Source organism: Triturus cristatus, chromosome 4_1, assembly GCF_964204655.1.
Source record: "Triturus cristatus chromosome 4_1, aTriCri1.1, whole genome shotgun sequence".
Taxonomy (NCBI): domain Eukaryota; kingdom Metazoa; phylum Chordata; class Amphibia; order Caudata; family Salamandridae; genus Triturus; species Triturus cristatus.
Window position 1 is genome coordinate 334,260,812 of NC_140585.1, and position 15,865 is coordinate 334,276,676.

At 49.4% G+C, this 15,865-nt stretch overlaps 1 protein-coding gene across 1 annotated transcript in view; it reads right to left on the minus strand.

The window, feature by feature from the left end:
• LOC146854897 (differentially expressed in FDCP 6 homolog) overlaps positions 1-15,865 on the minus strand; it is a 354,648-nt gene that overhangs the window by 83,990 nt on the left and 254,793 nt on the right. Inside the window, exon 9 of the mRNA XM_085652318.1 lies at positions 5,454-5,620. Within this exon, the coding sequence (XP_085508444.1) occupies positions 5,454-5,620 (167 nt within the window). The remainder of the gene's footprint in view (positions 1-5,453; positions 5,621-15,865) is intronic.

Genomic DNA, 15,865 nt, shown 5'->3' on the forward strand with positions numbered 1-15,865 from the left:
ACCGGAGGGCATCAAGAGAGGAAACCCCATAGACTATATGGACACATGGCTGAAATCTTTCACCCCGTCCTCAGACCGCACAGCCTTTTTCTCCATAGAGCGAGCTCACAGAGTGCCGGCCCAGAGGCCCCCGCCTGGAGCGGCGCCTCGGCCACTCCTAGATAAGTTCTTGCACTTCCGGGATCGGGACGCGGTACTCCGGGCGGCGCGAATGGCGGCACCACTACGGGTGGAAAACAACCAAATAATGATCTTCCTGGACTATGCCCGAGCAGTACAACAGCAGAGATCCTCCTTCCTGGACGTAAAGCGGAGACTATGAGACAATCAGATTCAATACGCTCTGCTTTTCCCAGCCCGCCTAAAGATCCTCCACAACGGGGCCTCCCTCTTCTTCACATCCGTTGAAGCAGCACAAGACTGGGCAGACCAGCACTGCCCGTGAGCGCCTAACCCTCATCCCCAAAGGGGCTCCCCTCTCAAAACTTTCCGCACCCGGAAACGCCCCAAGAAGATCCGTAACACCGAGCCCAGACCAACGAGTGGCTCTCATGACTCGCCCGACCTTGAACAAATAATGCGAGAGAGACAAGAGGCTGTGCAAGCAGCTATTGACTTACGCTCCCCACGACCCTCGGAGCCTATAGACCGACCCCCACATATGTTCTCATCAGACGGCGAAAACGACAGCGATGGCACCATCTCGGGAGCAGACCTGGCGGCACTCCCCCACACCACCCCGCAAACTGCGGATGAGCTGCTGGACGGACTGATCTCTCCTACCTCGCTCTGAAGTGGCTCAGGCATACAGACTGCCGCACAATATCCTTATATGTGACGTTCACTTCACGCACATTGTCTCACACACAGGGGCCGACACCCTGCATACGACGCACATTGCCCCTTCTACATGCCCACTCAACGGGTGGCCTCGCACTTGCACGCCCTCACCCCCTATCACATAGAGCAGTTATCCCCCCCTCGTGTTACGGGAGGAAGTTTGGACACACCGTTTCCTACACGATGAGTCCTAAGTATTGGGACAGTTTCCCGCACCCCCATGCATTGTTAATATCCCGGTTCAAACATGTCCCACCCTGCCATGGGGCCTCATGTCACAGACTGTCTGCTTGGACAGACCCCCCACCTGCCTACTCCCCCCGGGCGCGGCGTATCCCTAGGAGACCACTAAACAACCTGCCCTGCGGGCACTTCACCCGACCCACACACAGACCCCACTACTCATGGCACAGCTGACGAACAACACAAACATTAACATACTTATGCTCAATACACGCGGTCTACACACCCCACGTAAGCGCTATGCGATATATGCCTATGCGAAGCGACAGAAAGCGTCCATCCTCTGCCTACAGGAAACCCACCTTAACTCAACCGAAGTGGGCAAGCTTCGAGTAAAATGGCGCGGACTTATCTGCGCCACGACATACTCATCGTTTGCCCGGGGGCACTAATATGGATCCGCCCGGGAACCCCATTCCGGGAACTTAGACGGGTGGTGGACGACGACGGCAGATTCGCCCTACTGGAGGGACTTTTAGATGGGAGGGCTGTCCTCTTGGGAATTGTATACGCCCCGAATGTCGATCAGGACAAATTCTGGGACCGACTCACAAACTCTTCAGCCCAATTCACGCATGTACCCTGGAAACTAGGCGGGGACTATAACTGTATCCTTGATCCGAGATTGGATCGATCGCATCCCCCACTCCCGCACTCCTCCACCAACAGACAAATCGAGCGATTTAAAGCATGGGTCGCACACTGGTCGCTCACAGACGCATGGAGATACCACCCACAGACCCGTATTTACTCTTTTCACTCCATCCCACACAACCTGCGAGTTCGACTTGACCGATTCCTATGCACCACAACGCTCCTTCCACAAATATGCCACTCGGATTATTTGGGTAGAGTTGTTTCAGATCACGATGCACACCTTCTTAGTCTCCAGTGGAGACCCCCGCACTCCCCTGTCCCCACATGGCGATTAACACGGGAATGCCTCACAGACTAGGTTTTCACACACGACCACCATAGCAGCATTTCGGATTACTTTACTCATAATGCCGGACTGCATCATCGACCCTGGTCGAGTGGGACGGCTTCAAGGTGGTAGCTCGCGGGGAATGTATCAGGCAGAGGGTCGGCATAAGACATACCTTAGAGCAAGCCCTAGAGAAGGCGGAACAACGACTGGCCACGGCCACAAAAGCCGCAGATCAGTCGGTGGTGACGGCGACCCAAGTCGCCCAAGCCAAATCGGCATACCAAGAGGCGTGTATGGATCTTCAACGTCACAATTTTCAGTCTTATGCAACCCGAATGCACAAGGACCGTGATAAAACGGGCACACTCTTGGCATGGCTTGCCAAACAAGATGCTGAAGTCCGGCCCATCACTGCGATCATAAATTCCCAGGGCACCTTGGTGCAATCCCAGGATGAGATCCTCTAGGCTTTTTACCAACATTACTCGGCGGTCTACACTGTCCCCTCATCTCCTGATCCAGGGGCTGTCGACCACTTTCTAGACCCTCTCTCCCTCCCCCAGATCTCTGCTGAAGACAGGAAGGGGTTGGATGCAAAGATACAAGCCACTGAGATTACAAGCGCGATACGAGCCCTGGCCCGTGGTAAGGCCCCAGGCCCGGACCGGTTTCCACTCGAATACTACGCCACCTTTGCCCCTCTGCTGACTCCCCGCTTATCAGCAGTGCTGGACTCGGCACTCGGAATCGGTGAACTGCCTAGTTCCATGAGAGCGTCGGTGATCGTGACATTCCCGAAACCCGACCGGGATCCCCAACTCCTAGCCTCCTATCGCCCCACACTACTTACGGCGGACTGCAAAATCCTGGGAAAAATCTTAGCAGACAGATACTCACAAATCATACGCCCGCTGGTCCATCCTGACCAATGTGGTTTTGTCCCGGGAAGGAATACTTCTCACAATATCCGGCGCCTCTTTCACATCCAGGATCAACTGGGCGATCGCTTCCCTCGGGCGGCGTGTAATTCTGGACCTTGAGAAGGCGTTTGACACCCTAACATGGCAGTTCCTCTTTGCCGTCCTCGGACGGGCGGGACTGGGTCCCACGCTCTTAGCTTACACTCGCCTGCTCTACACCGACCTTGCATCTCGGGTCCGTCTCGGCCGCTACATCTTCCCGGAATTTGCAATACACAGGGGTACACCTTTATTGTTCGTGCTCGCAGTGGAACCCTTGGCTATCCGGCTCCGCCGGGACGGGCAAGCCTGGGGTATTCCAGTAGCGGACGTTACGCACTGCGTATCCATGTACGCAGACGACCTCCTCATATACCTGCGAGATGTGACAGCGGATCTCACCATACTCGAGACCGCTCTGATGGAGTTCACAGAGGCCTCGGGCTTGAAAGTGAACTGGGACAAGTCGATGGTATACCCCCTCCACCCGGACGCCCCCTCTCAGGATGTCTGGATCGGGGACCGGAAAATACATTGGGCGGCAGATGGCCCCCGATACCTCGGGATTCGTTTATATCACTTCCCAGTCGACCTCTACGAGGGTAACCACTGTAGGGCGCTCGCAGGGTTACGATCCTCCATTGGGTTCTGGCGGAGTCTCCCGTTGGCCCCGATCGGCCGGGTAGCTCTGGCAAAGATGATACTGGTCCCGCGGCTTTTATATTATTTCACTAACCTCCCAGTAATCCCGCCTCGCTCCTTCTTCAAGGACTTGGACACACTCCTCAGTTCTTTAATATGGGGTAAAGGGCAGCATAGGATTGCGCTAGCAAAGCTGAAGTTACCCACAATACAAGGGGGGTTCGGCGCGCCATCATTTGAAGCCTACTTTCTAGCATCGCAGCTCCAGTGGCTCTCGTATTGGACGGCAGACAGATACACACTCAAAACAAGTACGGTCGCGGGTTGCCGGAGTTGCGTCGCCTACTTATACCAGGATCCCGCCCTGCGCGAACCTACCCTCTACAAGTAGACATAGCCCGGAAATGCGTTCAGCGTATACATCGCATGACGCCAGACTGCCCCCCATACACACCATTACTACCACTAGTTGGCTGGCCCAGACACGGGGGGTTCTTTACATCTGCCATGCTTCGGGAATGGACGTCTAGAGACATCGCCGAGGCAGAGACACTGTTTGAAGAGGGACAGCTCCGGCCATACCGGCAGCTTATGGACGATTATGACCTACCCCCAGGACAGTTCTTGCTTCACCGCCAACTCCTCAGCTGCTACCGACCATACTCCGACCTCACATTAGGGGAACCTCTCACACACCCAGTTCTCCACACAATCTTACGCATGGGATCGGGTCGCCATCTCACCACATGGCTATACAAATCGATTAGAGAACTGACACCCCCACTACTGGGATCTCTACGGGCCCTCTGGGAGGAGGAAGCGGGGCGACCATTTCATGATAGCGAGTGGGAGAGAGCGATAGAATTCCCCAAAAAAGTCCCAATCTCCCTAGAATGGGCGCTCCTGTTGCACCAATTCAGACAATCCCAGACCCCGGAGATCCCGGTCACCGACTCACATACCCCCGACACCACACAGCCTCACACTGTACAAGCTCCCAGGGTAGGAGATTCCCCTCCACAACTTTCCGCGCTACCTCTAGACCCGTCGGGTCCATCCTCGCCCGGCAGGAACACTCAACGGCCCTCCACATCAGCCCGCACACCCACTCCCTCCTAGGCGAATAGTAGCTGCACGATAGAGTAGGCAATAACGGACCCACAGTATACGCCTGACCCAAACACTAAGAACCCCATGGCACATTCCAGTTCAGTTCTCCCCCCAGTTTTTCTTTTTAACCGGCAAAGACCAGCTACAACACAGACCGCATCCACTCTAGCCAAGATGTAAACGTACTCTCTATATCAACGATGGTCTACGTTGCTCCTTATATTTTACAGTCATTTATGCGAAACATGATGAATGTACGTTTATATTATCAAATGCCAATAAAAAGAATTTTCAAAAAAATCTTTCATCCCTTCTTGGAAATTGCGCCTGGTGATTTAGGGTTCCTTGGTGAGGGAGAGGATGATATTTGAGTCCTAATTCCGATTTTGTATTAAGTTTTAATTGCTTGATTTTCAAAACTGATGATTTTATTATTTAAAGCTTTTGTATTAACTTTTTTGTATTTTTTGATAGATTTTGTTATGCTATCTGACAGAAATTGATTTATTGACAGCAAAAAATGATGCCTCAGAAGTAAGACAGAAAAGAAAGGAACGCCACTAAACTGAGATAGACAAGAAAGGCTTCCGATCACGAGCAAGGAGTGACCATAAGTCGCTTTATGCACTGTACTATCGACAACCTGTCTGTGAGAATTGAGGTTTCTCACTTGGTATACTTATGATAGAATCTTCTCTGTAATAGGAATGAAAAAAACAAATGTGAACTACCTTGCCTGTGCCACTCGCATCTTCTCTTCTTCCAATCTTGCTTGGATTTCTGTCTGTAAAGCCATTTCAATATGCTGTGTCATTGCTTCCAACTCCAAGATCTTTTGTCTCTGTTGCTCTGCAACTTCCTCCTTCTTTGCCATCTCAGACTGCATGGTCAACTGGGCCTGAAGACAGATGGTGGTAGACAATATTTAATTCAGTAATAGTTTATACTTCTCCACACTTCTCTATGGACAGCACCACAATGTATTTCGAGGGTCAGTGACCTTAAGACTTTAGTATAAAAAAACTTGAGTAAATAACCTCTTTCACAAAGGTGTGAACAAAACTGCATCTTAACAAAATTGCATGGGTCGCTGGCTGACTGACTTGCTGCAAAGGATGCTATGGAGAGGATTAAAAGCCAAAGAACTGTACTGTCAACATGAAACAGTGTTTCCACATCTCTTTTTTTAAGACCTATCATATTACCATACCCGCATTTGATCATTCCTGTCTCTCTGACGTAGCCCATGGTTGTATGCCCTTTCACAGGGAATGGTTCTGCTCCTGCACATTCAGTGCATGATACCTTGTCATGCTGGAGCCAACCCTGGCCTACTCCGTGTGAGAACGTGGGTTGTTGGTTGACGGGGCTATGAGCACTGGTCAAGCAACAGCCACAATCCCTGTCCAGGTAAACCACAAAAAGTCACACAATTAACCTGTGCTTACCCTGGGTAGCTTAGCACAAAAAGCAGTGAGGCTTAACTTACAAGCAATGTGTAAAGTATTTAAGCAGCACACAAACAGTTATAAAGTGAAAACACATCAGAAAGAAAATCCCACAACAATTTAGAAAAATAGAGTACATTTAAAAAAATTATTTGACACCAAAACAACAAAGATGCAATTAGTAGAACTGGAGTCAAGAATTTGCAAAGTTTTTAGTAAAAAGTATCACCTAAAAGATCAAAGCGCCAACTGTGGACATGTAGTTGAGCGAAATCGGGTCAAAGTAAAAAAATATGCAGACTTCACTGGAGCTCTTTTCAGAAGTGGATTGGGCTCAGCCAGTGCTTACCTTCGGACTTAGAAAAATTATGAGAGAAAGTGTCTGAGAAGGTAAAGTTCAGCGAGCCAAAGCTGCAGTAAGTGTCCAAAGAGGGAGCTTTGATGTCAGGTAGCCTTAGGTTGAAGATGAAGATTTCTACAATAGGACTCTGAAATGGAAGTTGAAAATTTCCAGCCGGATTAGGCACAGGCTGTAGCCGAAGACAGTTCCCCGAGGCTGGATGCCCCCTTAGCAAAGGACCGCTGAAGAGCTGTTGAGTCAATCCAACAGGCGATGCACCTTGGCTGGATAGGAGAGCAGGTCGATCCTAGAATCCTCCTGGTTCTCAACAGCATTTTGTAGCCAAGAAAAGTCCTCACTTTTGGATTGTTGTCTATCTGGCACCTTTAGGAGCACTTCCAAGGGTCCAGGACTGTAGAGTAGAGGCACCACTTGGAGGGTCAGGACTCACTAAAGCTGGGTCCAGGTATGGGTTCAAGATGGAGGGAGTCTTGTATCCATATGGCTATGAACAGGAGGCCAACAAACTAGCCTTTGTGAGGCACTCTGAAGACCCTGGGACACATGACGATCCAGTCTTTGAACCCAGGCATCGGGGCAGCAATCCAGCAGGGCAGTAGTTCCTCTGGGCAGCAGTCTAGTAGAGTGGCAGTCCTTCCATCAGCACATCAGTCGTCCTTCCTGGTAGAGTATCCACAGGTCCAGAAGTGTACTGAGGAGTAGGTCTCGGAGGTCCTATGTTTATACCCTGTTGCCCTCCTTCTGGAAGGTGGGAGAAACTTCTAGACAGTGGCTTTGAAGTGCATGGAATTTCCTGCCTCCCCTGCCCAGGCTCCAATCTCGCTGCAGTGATAGAGTGGGGATGTTAGACTCTTTGTGTGAAGGCAGAGCACAGGCTATTCAGTTGCAAGTGGGGCTGTGCTCAGCTCCACCCCCCTCCTGCCAGCAGATGAGCCATTGAGGCACGCATAACCCGTCTAATGTGCGACTGTCGAGAAGTAATCCATAAAGCCTGTCAGCTAAACCCAGTCATGTGATCCAAGACAGGCTCTTGTCACAGAAGGACTAAGGGCAGAATATTGCCAACTTTCTAAGAGTGGCATTTTCAAAATTGTAACCAAAAACCGAACTTTACAATTAAATCAGGGTTGTCATTACAATTCAAAAGATAGCAAATATGGCAGAGCCGCCTACTTTCAATGGAAAATTTGAGCTTATTAAATGTAATAAGAAATCCCCAATGTTAGCCTATGGGAGGGGTAGGCCATACAGTACTGAAAAACGAGCTTAGGAGTTTGTTTACTACCAGGACATCTAAAACTTAAAAGCTCATGTCCTACCCTTTATTTACACAGCACCCTGCCCTATCGGCTACCAAGGGCCTACCTCAGGGGTAACGTAGAAGTAATAAAAGCTGGGTGTAATGCTTGGCAAGGGGATTTCAATGCCAAGTCGACATGGCAGTCTAAAACTACATTCAGATTTCAGTGGCAGGCGTGGGACATGTCTTAAGGTGCTACTTAAGTGGATGGCTCTATAAGTGCTGCAGGCCCATTGGCAGCTTTTAGTTTACAAAGCTTGGCTTTATAGTATACCACTCTACAAGGGACTTGTAGGTAAATTAAATATACCAATTGGGTATAAGCCAATTAAACCATGTTTAGGGGAGAAAGCAAAAGCTCTTTAGCACTGGTTAGCAGTTTTAAAGAGCACAGGATCCTAAGACCAACAAAATACAATTCAGCACAAATGTGGAGGGTAAAGGCAATACGTTTGGGGGTGGCCCTGCAGAGAGGGCTGAGTCCAACACTTGGGTGATTACTAGAATACTGGGATCACGCTTATGGTGCCATGCTTAGCATGACTGTGTGAATCCCTGGAGTGGCAATGTAGACCACATTGCACTTTATGGTGGCCCTACTTGGCATATTAGTGCTGGGGGCACAGCCAATCTCATAGAATCATTCATTGGACTATTGGGAGTGTGATACTCTGAACCTTATAGTGGTCATGCCAGTTTTCCAGCGCTGGGCCAAGCCTTTTACCATTAGTTATCTCATGGGTCTTTTTGTCGTCTGAGAGGCGATAGGAGTTAGCACTTGTTCAAACACACATAATTAACAAGGCAAACCATGTGGCTACACAGTAAGGACCAGGAATCAGTAAACAAAGTTAAAATGTTTTATTGCAAATTAGCAGTCAGGTTAATGTAAATCAATCTCAATACCATACTGTAAAGGTACAAGATAACAACTGGATAGCTAAACCTCCTAAAGACGTTCATGCACATCAGTATGAGACAAACTAGAAGTTCAGTCACATCATTACAAAGAATTAACAGCAAAATCTGATGCTCAGAGAAGAGACTTCGGTCTTCTCTCCTAAACATGAGTACATTCTAAAGTATTCTAATTTAGAATCTAATACTAATGAGGATGGTTAAGTCTGAAAGAATCTCAAAAGTTTGGAAAACCCAGCAAAACAGAACAAGCATTTACAATGCAATGGTCTCGGCATTGTTAAAGTTAGAGCTATTGGCATTGCTCATGACATAATTTTTGTTTATGTTTTTGTTTTTAAAACATTTAAAGAAACGCCATTGTTATTTACAATGTCAATAGCTTAATCACTCTCAAATGCGAGACCTATTGCATTTGCACCCACACACAGAGCCACACACACAAAGCCACCCACACACACAGAGCCACTCACATGGAGCATGCTGCGGGCTCCCGCTGGGCGGCCAGCCTCCCCTTCGAGGCTCTGTGCAGCAGCCTAGGTGCCTCACCTCTCTCACTGTCCGAGCACCACTACCCTATTGAGTGCCTGTGGCAGGGACGCCTTTCTTTAGGGAACCTGATCGCCATTCTTTTGGGCTCTTTGCTGGCGCCAGCTCCATGGCTTAAGACCTGGGCATGCTCGGGTTTCCTGGGGATTGCAGCTTCCCGGTGAGAGATAAAGGCCTCTCTTTGGCCTCCCGCAAACAATCGTCATTTGTCCGAGGATGTCCTGAGCGGAGCAGGCTCCTCCTATTGTAGTTTGTGGTCGTGCTGGGGGAGGAGGGGCAGTATTTATTTTTTCCCATTAGATATTTGAGTGCATTAGAAGAGAAGCACGCAGATCGGAAAGTCGGGCGAAGAGGGTAATGGCAAACGTGTCACAAAGGGAGACAGGAGGAAGTTGCAAGAGTGTGGAAAGGGGGCAAGGAGTCTCTTATGATGTGTATGAAAAAGCCGTGAGGTGGATTTGAGACTACCAAGGTGTGTGTGGTTCAGAGCAGAGCTTCCGGTACCGGCACTCTTTCTTTAACAAATTTGGTGGATATATTTACCCTGCTTACCGCTTGCACGCAGGGTCTGAACAGCAGTTATTTATATGACAGACGCACGGTAGTAACCAAGCACGAAGCCACGTGTTAATTGTCGGGGTTAAACCGTCTCGCGTTGCTTTTGGGAGGAACCGTGAGTTTTAGACCTGCTTCCACAAGAGGACAGTGGGGGGAAGGGAGAAGGGGCAAATCACAATCTCTTCGTGCCTGAATGTGTAATGTAAATACGGTGCTATGTAAAGCGCTCCAATACCTTGGGGTCGAGGTCGCGCTATATAAATATGGAGAAAAAAAATAAAAAATACCCTACCCTCGCGCGCACACAAAAGTCACATGATGTCTTACATGGTCAGATGGATCACGATTGATGGAGTAATACGAGGGTCACGAAAACTCATGGGAAATGTAGTTACGTTTTCTGTTTATGTTGATTGGCTGCTGTGTTTAATTAAGTAAAAGAGTTTAATCAAGTCAAAGAAAGAGAAGCAATAATCCGAAGCCTCCGTCCTGACTTAACATGCATTTTAAACCACATTGCCGACCCCATGTCCACTGTATCAAGGATGAAAGGCCCATACTTTTTATACACACTCAGACAGCTTTTATGTTCGCGGCCGAAATGAGTTTCACTTTCATTTTTTATTAACATGACCCAGCAGATGACGCTTACCATGAGGCTCGCGATGTACAGCAAACACATTCTTCATGGTAATGACGCGGAGGCACAAAATGGCAATCGTAGGTAAACTGTTCGCTGTACGGTGTTTGCGTGAATTAGTCTCCGATGCTAACAGTCTTAATGGCACAGCAGATTAGTTTATTTATTCCCAATGAATAATGCGTTTGCCCTGCCTCTCCATTTCGACTTGTGGAACCGGAGAGTCACCCTTGTATCCACAAAGAACAAGCACACCACTGCCTTTCTCCGAGGTGAAAGCAGAAATGCCTCGGAGAAAGGCAGCGGCATTTTCGGATTCGGGGCGTGTTTTCGGATTCGGGGCGTTTAAACACGCCCATCGAAAAACACGCCCCTGAATCCGAAAAGTACGGGGCCTGTTCGGAGTGACAAACCTCTTCTCCAATGGCTGGCCAGCATTCAAGAGGCCAGCCAATGGAGAAGAGGAGAGAAGAGGGGCAGGTTCAAGCCCCTCTTCTCCAAGTCATTATATCTCGCGAGCGAGACTGCGCAAGCGCAGCCTTCGCTAGCCGAGACCTAAAAATGAGGGAAGTTGTAGAAGGTGTCAGCATTTCATAAGCTCAGTCTAGGGTCTTTTAGGGATAGGGAAATAAGTGTTAGCCCATGGGTACTCACAAACTTTCTCTCGGGCCAAATTTACAGTGTGGTTTGTGGCCGAGGGCCGCACCGTGGGGGCGGGGTCATTGGGGAGGGGGCAGGGCTAGAGCATCAAAAAAAACCTGTGACCATGAGGTGGAACACAGGCCCCTGCAGCGGACGCCTTCGTCCACTGAGCCACCGGACCCGGCATACACATATCTCTCTGTCGGTCTCCCTCCCTCTGTCTCCCTCCCTCTGTCTCCCTCCCGATGTCTCTCTCCCTCCCTGTGTCTCCTTCCGTCTCTCTCCCTCCGTCTCCCTCCCTCTGTCTATCACTCCCACTGTCCCTCCCTCTCGTTCTCCCCTCTGTCTCCCCCTCTGCCTCCCTCCCTCTGTCTCCCTCCATCCCTCTCCCTCCCACTTCCCGTCTCCCTCCCTCTGTCTCCCTCCCTCCCTCTGTCACCCTCCCTCCCACTCCGTCTCCCTCTGCCTCCCTCTCTGTTTCCCTCTCCATCTGTCTGTCCCGGTCTCTACCTCTATCTGTCTCTGTCTGTCCCTGCCTCAGTTTGTCCCTGTCTCTCTTCCTCGGTCTGCCCCGTCCCTGTCTCTGTCTGCCCCGTCCCTGTCTCTGTCTGCCCCGTCCCTGTCTCTGTCTGCCCCGTCCCTGTCTCTGTCTGCCCAGTCCCTGTCTCTGTCTGCCCCGTCCCTGTCTCTGTCTGCCCCGTCCCTGTCTCTGTCTGCCCCGTCCCTGTCTCTATCTGTCCCGGTCTCTGTCTGTATCTCTGTCTGTATCTCTGTCTGTATCTCTGTCTGTATCTCTGTCTGTATCTCTGTCTGTATCTCTGTCTGTATCTCTGTCTGTATCTCTGTATCTATCTATCTCTGTCTGTATCTATCTCTGTCTGTATCTATCTCTGTCTGTATCTATCTCTGTCTGTATCTATCTCTGTCTGTATCTATCTCTGTCTGTATCTATCTCTGTCTGTATCTATCTCTGTCTGTATCTATCTCTGTCTGTATCTATCTCTGTCTGTATCTATCTCTGTCTGTATCTATCTCTGTCTGTATCTATCTCTGTCTGTATCTATCTCTGTCTGTATCTATCTCTCTCTGTATCTATCTCTGTCTATCTCTGCCTCTATCTGTCTCTGTTTCTGCCTCTGTCTGTCCCTGTCTCTGCCTCTGTCTGTCCCTGTCTCTGCCTCTGTCTCTGCATCTGTCAGTCTGTCTGCCCCTGCCTCTATCTGTCTCTGCCTCGATCTATTTCTGTCTCTGTCAGTCTGTCCCAGTCTGTCTGTCTCTATCTCTATTTGTCTCGGTCTCTCCCTACTGCCCTGTCACCCTCGGTCACCTCACCCGACTCTCACACCCTGCTGTCCTCTGTCATTCTTTGTCACCTAACCCCCACCTCCCCCCTTGTGTGGCAGCTGACGCAGCTTCCCTTCCCGGGCACACACACAGCCACACCAGAGTACTTCACAGGTCTTTAAGAGACCATTTGCTTGATAACGAGGCTTTGTTGTATTTCACCTCTTCTTAGCGCCCCTGCAACTCCACTCAGACTATCACTTGAATCGCCCGGCCCCCACAGAGCAGAGTCTGTGTTTGCGGACACTGTAAAAAAAAAAAAACCACCAGTACGGTGTCTGCAAGGTTCGCGGGCCGCCAAGAAAGGCTCGCCGGGCCGCCGCTGGACCGCGGGCCGGACTAGGAGTACCCGTGTGTTAGCCTAAGCCACACTCTGGCTCCCATCGGGAGGGTAGCCTTATCCAAAATGATCATGGTTTCCCGGCTTCTTTACTACTTTACTAATATCCCAGTTATCCCACAGCGGACCTTCTTCCAAGAGCTCAATTCATTACTAATCCCCCTGATCTGGGGGAGGGGCCGACGCAGAGTGGCTCTGTCAACCCTGCAGCTGCCGTGCAACGAGGGCGGGATGGGCGCCCCATCATTCGAAGCCTATTTTTTAGCGGCGCAACTACAGTGGCTATCACTCTGGACAGCGCGCTGCAACCTAGGGGAAACGGTAGCACAGGCCGGAAAGATATCAGTCCCGGAGCTGACCTGAATGCTCCTTCTGGGTACCAAACCCAACCTGGCGCATCCATTATTAGTCAAAACGGCCAGAACCTGTACCATGCGGATTCACCGCATGTCCAAGGGAACCCCGTTATATTCCCCTCTATTACCATTGGCGGGACTCCCTAAAGGGCATGAATTCTACACTACGGGAGAGCTTTGGATTTGGACCGAACACTTGCTCACCGAAACCGAAGCCCTATTCTCCGACGAACAACTGCTCCCGTTCATAGACTTGGCCAAAGGAAGCAGGCTTCCTGCCGGCCAATTCCTACTACACAGGCAGATAGTGGCGGACTGCAGATGGATCTGGGACCTGGGGGACGGGGAACCCACGCCACACCCGGTATTGCACACACTATAAGATATGGGGGCGGGCAGACACCATATCACATGGATCTATAAATCCATCATGGAACTAACACGCGTGCCACTGACACGACTACGGCTCCGCTGGGAGGAGGACTTCGGCCGCAACCTCCATGATATAGAGTGGCTGACCGCTCTAGACCACCACAAAAAAGTATCCCGCAACCAAAGATTAAAAAATGTCCAGTTTAACGTCTTACACCGCGCTTACCTCACGCCGGCGCGGCTTAAGCGCTTTTACCAGTCATCCCACTTTGAATGCCCCAGCTGCCACAATCCGGATGCTCACTTTATACACATGTTTTGGACATGCTCCGGGATACAAACCCTATGAACGACAGTGCGCACCACCCTACAAACAGTCACAGGCCTAACAGTTTTTCACACATGGGAGGCATGCACTCTAGGCATCTTTAAACGCAATAAACGAAAGAAAGTTGAGACCAAATTCGCTCTGCTGGCCGTGCTACTAGCGAAACCTAGTGTGGCAATGCACTGGCACGCACCAGAGAGTCCCCCAATAGCGGCATGGTGGGGGGCGGTGAAGAAATGGGCCGCAGCTGAAGAAGACCTCATCCGTCAGGAGGAAGCTCGTGGCATACGACGGCATCCCATTTCACTAGAATGGTGGGCGATGCTCTTACATGAATTTAAGCAAACACACGCTAGTGGCGCAGAGGCCCAGCTAGACACCCAGGTGGCACCTGGACCAAGCGCATGTTAATCCGTCCACGTCCCTCCATTCCACCCACCCTGCTACTCCAGCCCACTAACCGGGCCACCATCCCGGACAGACGATATTGAACAGGATGGGGAAAAGGGCCCACAGGTGAAGGAATGGCACGGAGCTCCAATACACTTACCCCTGCCTTAAGCGACCCCAAGCCCACCCCCATTCCCCCGGCCCCTCACTCCCTGAGTTACAGACCCCCAAGTTAATTTTGGAACCTGTATTGCCATTTGCTAAAACCTCTCGCAGGGGACTATGAACTAGAGACTGTCATACGGGGTAACCTTACCAACGACCGCTTTCGTGTTCCCTCCCGGCAGCTTCTGCGGCGGGGTTTGGGAGGCCTCCCTCCATAGTGTGACAGATTAATTACTTGCTCAATTGTCTCGCTGCTCACTGTCATGACACTGTTGATGATGATTATAATACTACAGCAGTCAAGTATGAAGTGTGCTTACTGTATGACGTGCATGCTGATGAAATCCAATAAGAAGGTTTAACAAAAAAAAAAAAACAAGCATCATCTTGGTAACACCCATTGATGACATCATAAAGAGCTGCAATGTCCTTTCCATTCTCCCGTTGTGAGCTGCAACATTTGTGCAATTCCCCAGACCAAACCTAGGAATGTTATTCTCCTTGGTTACCTGTGACTCCTCAAAGCTTTTTAATGAATAGAAATGGTCAGTTATCGCTCTGGCACTCCATGTTCTTTGTCATGGTCTTCTTCTCAGGCTCTCTATCACTAGTGCAATGTTATATCTATTCTCAAACTAACAAATCATGTGAACGTATCTGCAAGGGAAAAGTCACACTAGTAGAAATGAACACAGAATTATATGTAGAAAGACATACAGACATAATCATGCTAACTTACCCTATTAATTCAAAGGTGCACACTTAATATGCGTGTGCACATACAACCACAATTGAATAAGAAATGCCTGTACATTAGATTCACAATTAAATTCATGTTACATTCCAGTAAATGTGAAATAATGTTGAATGCACAAATAAAAGTGTGACTATGAACTACATTATGAATACCAATGCGAAAACATTAATTCACACGTTTGTATAAATAATTTTTGTTTCTAAAGTAAATACATTTTAATAGTGTAAGGGTGGTTTTTATTAAGTCTCTAAAGCCGATATTTTGTTAAAGTTAAGGCACGCAGTGTATGTGATTCCTAGTTCTACAGTGAACACACTTCACTACTGAGTTTGAGTGCAACTCTTTGCATTACTAACGTTAGGACACATATATTGCGTATTTATGACATGTAAGGGTGAGCCAAAATTATACTGCTCCACCTATCATCATAGTTTCCAATGCTGTCAACCTTGTTGTCATCAGTGGTATTTTGATGATGATCCCTGATATGAGGCTAACCATTTAAGGCATGCTGCTGGTCATCGCTGGGGAGTAAAGGCAACTCTACAGTCTTATGGTGGACTTCCTGCCATGAGGACTATCCACTGCATTACAAGGCACTAGCTATAGCATGTTAGGGTCTTCTTTGCACATTGGGCCACCAAGTCCCTTTGCTGTCATCTCTAGCATTATAGT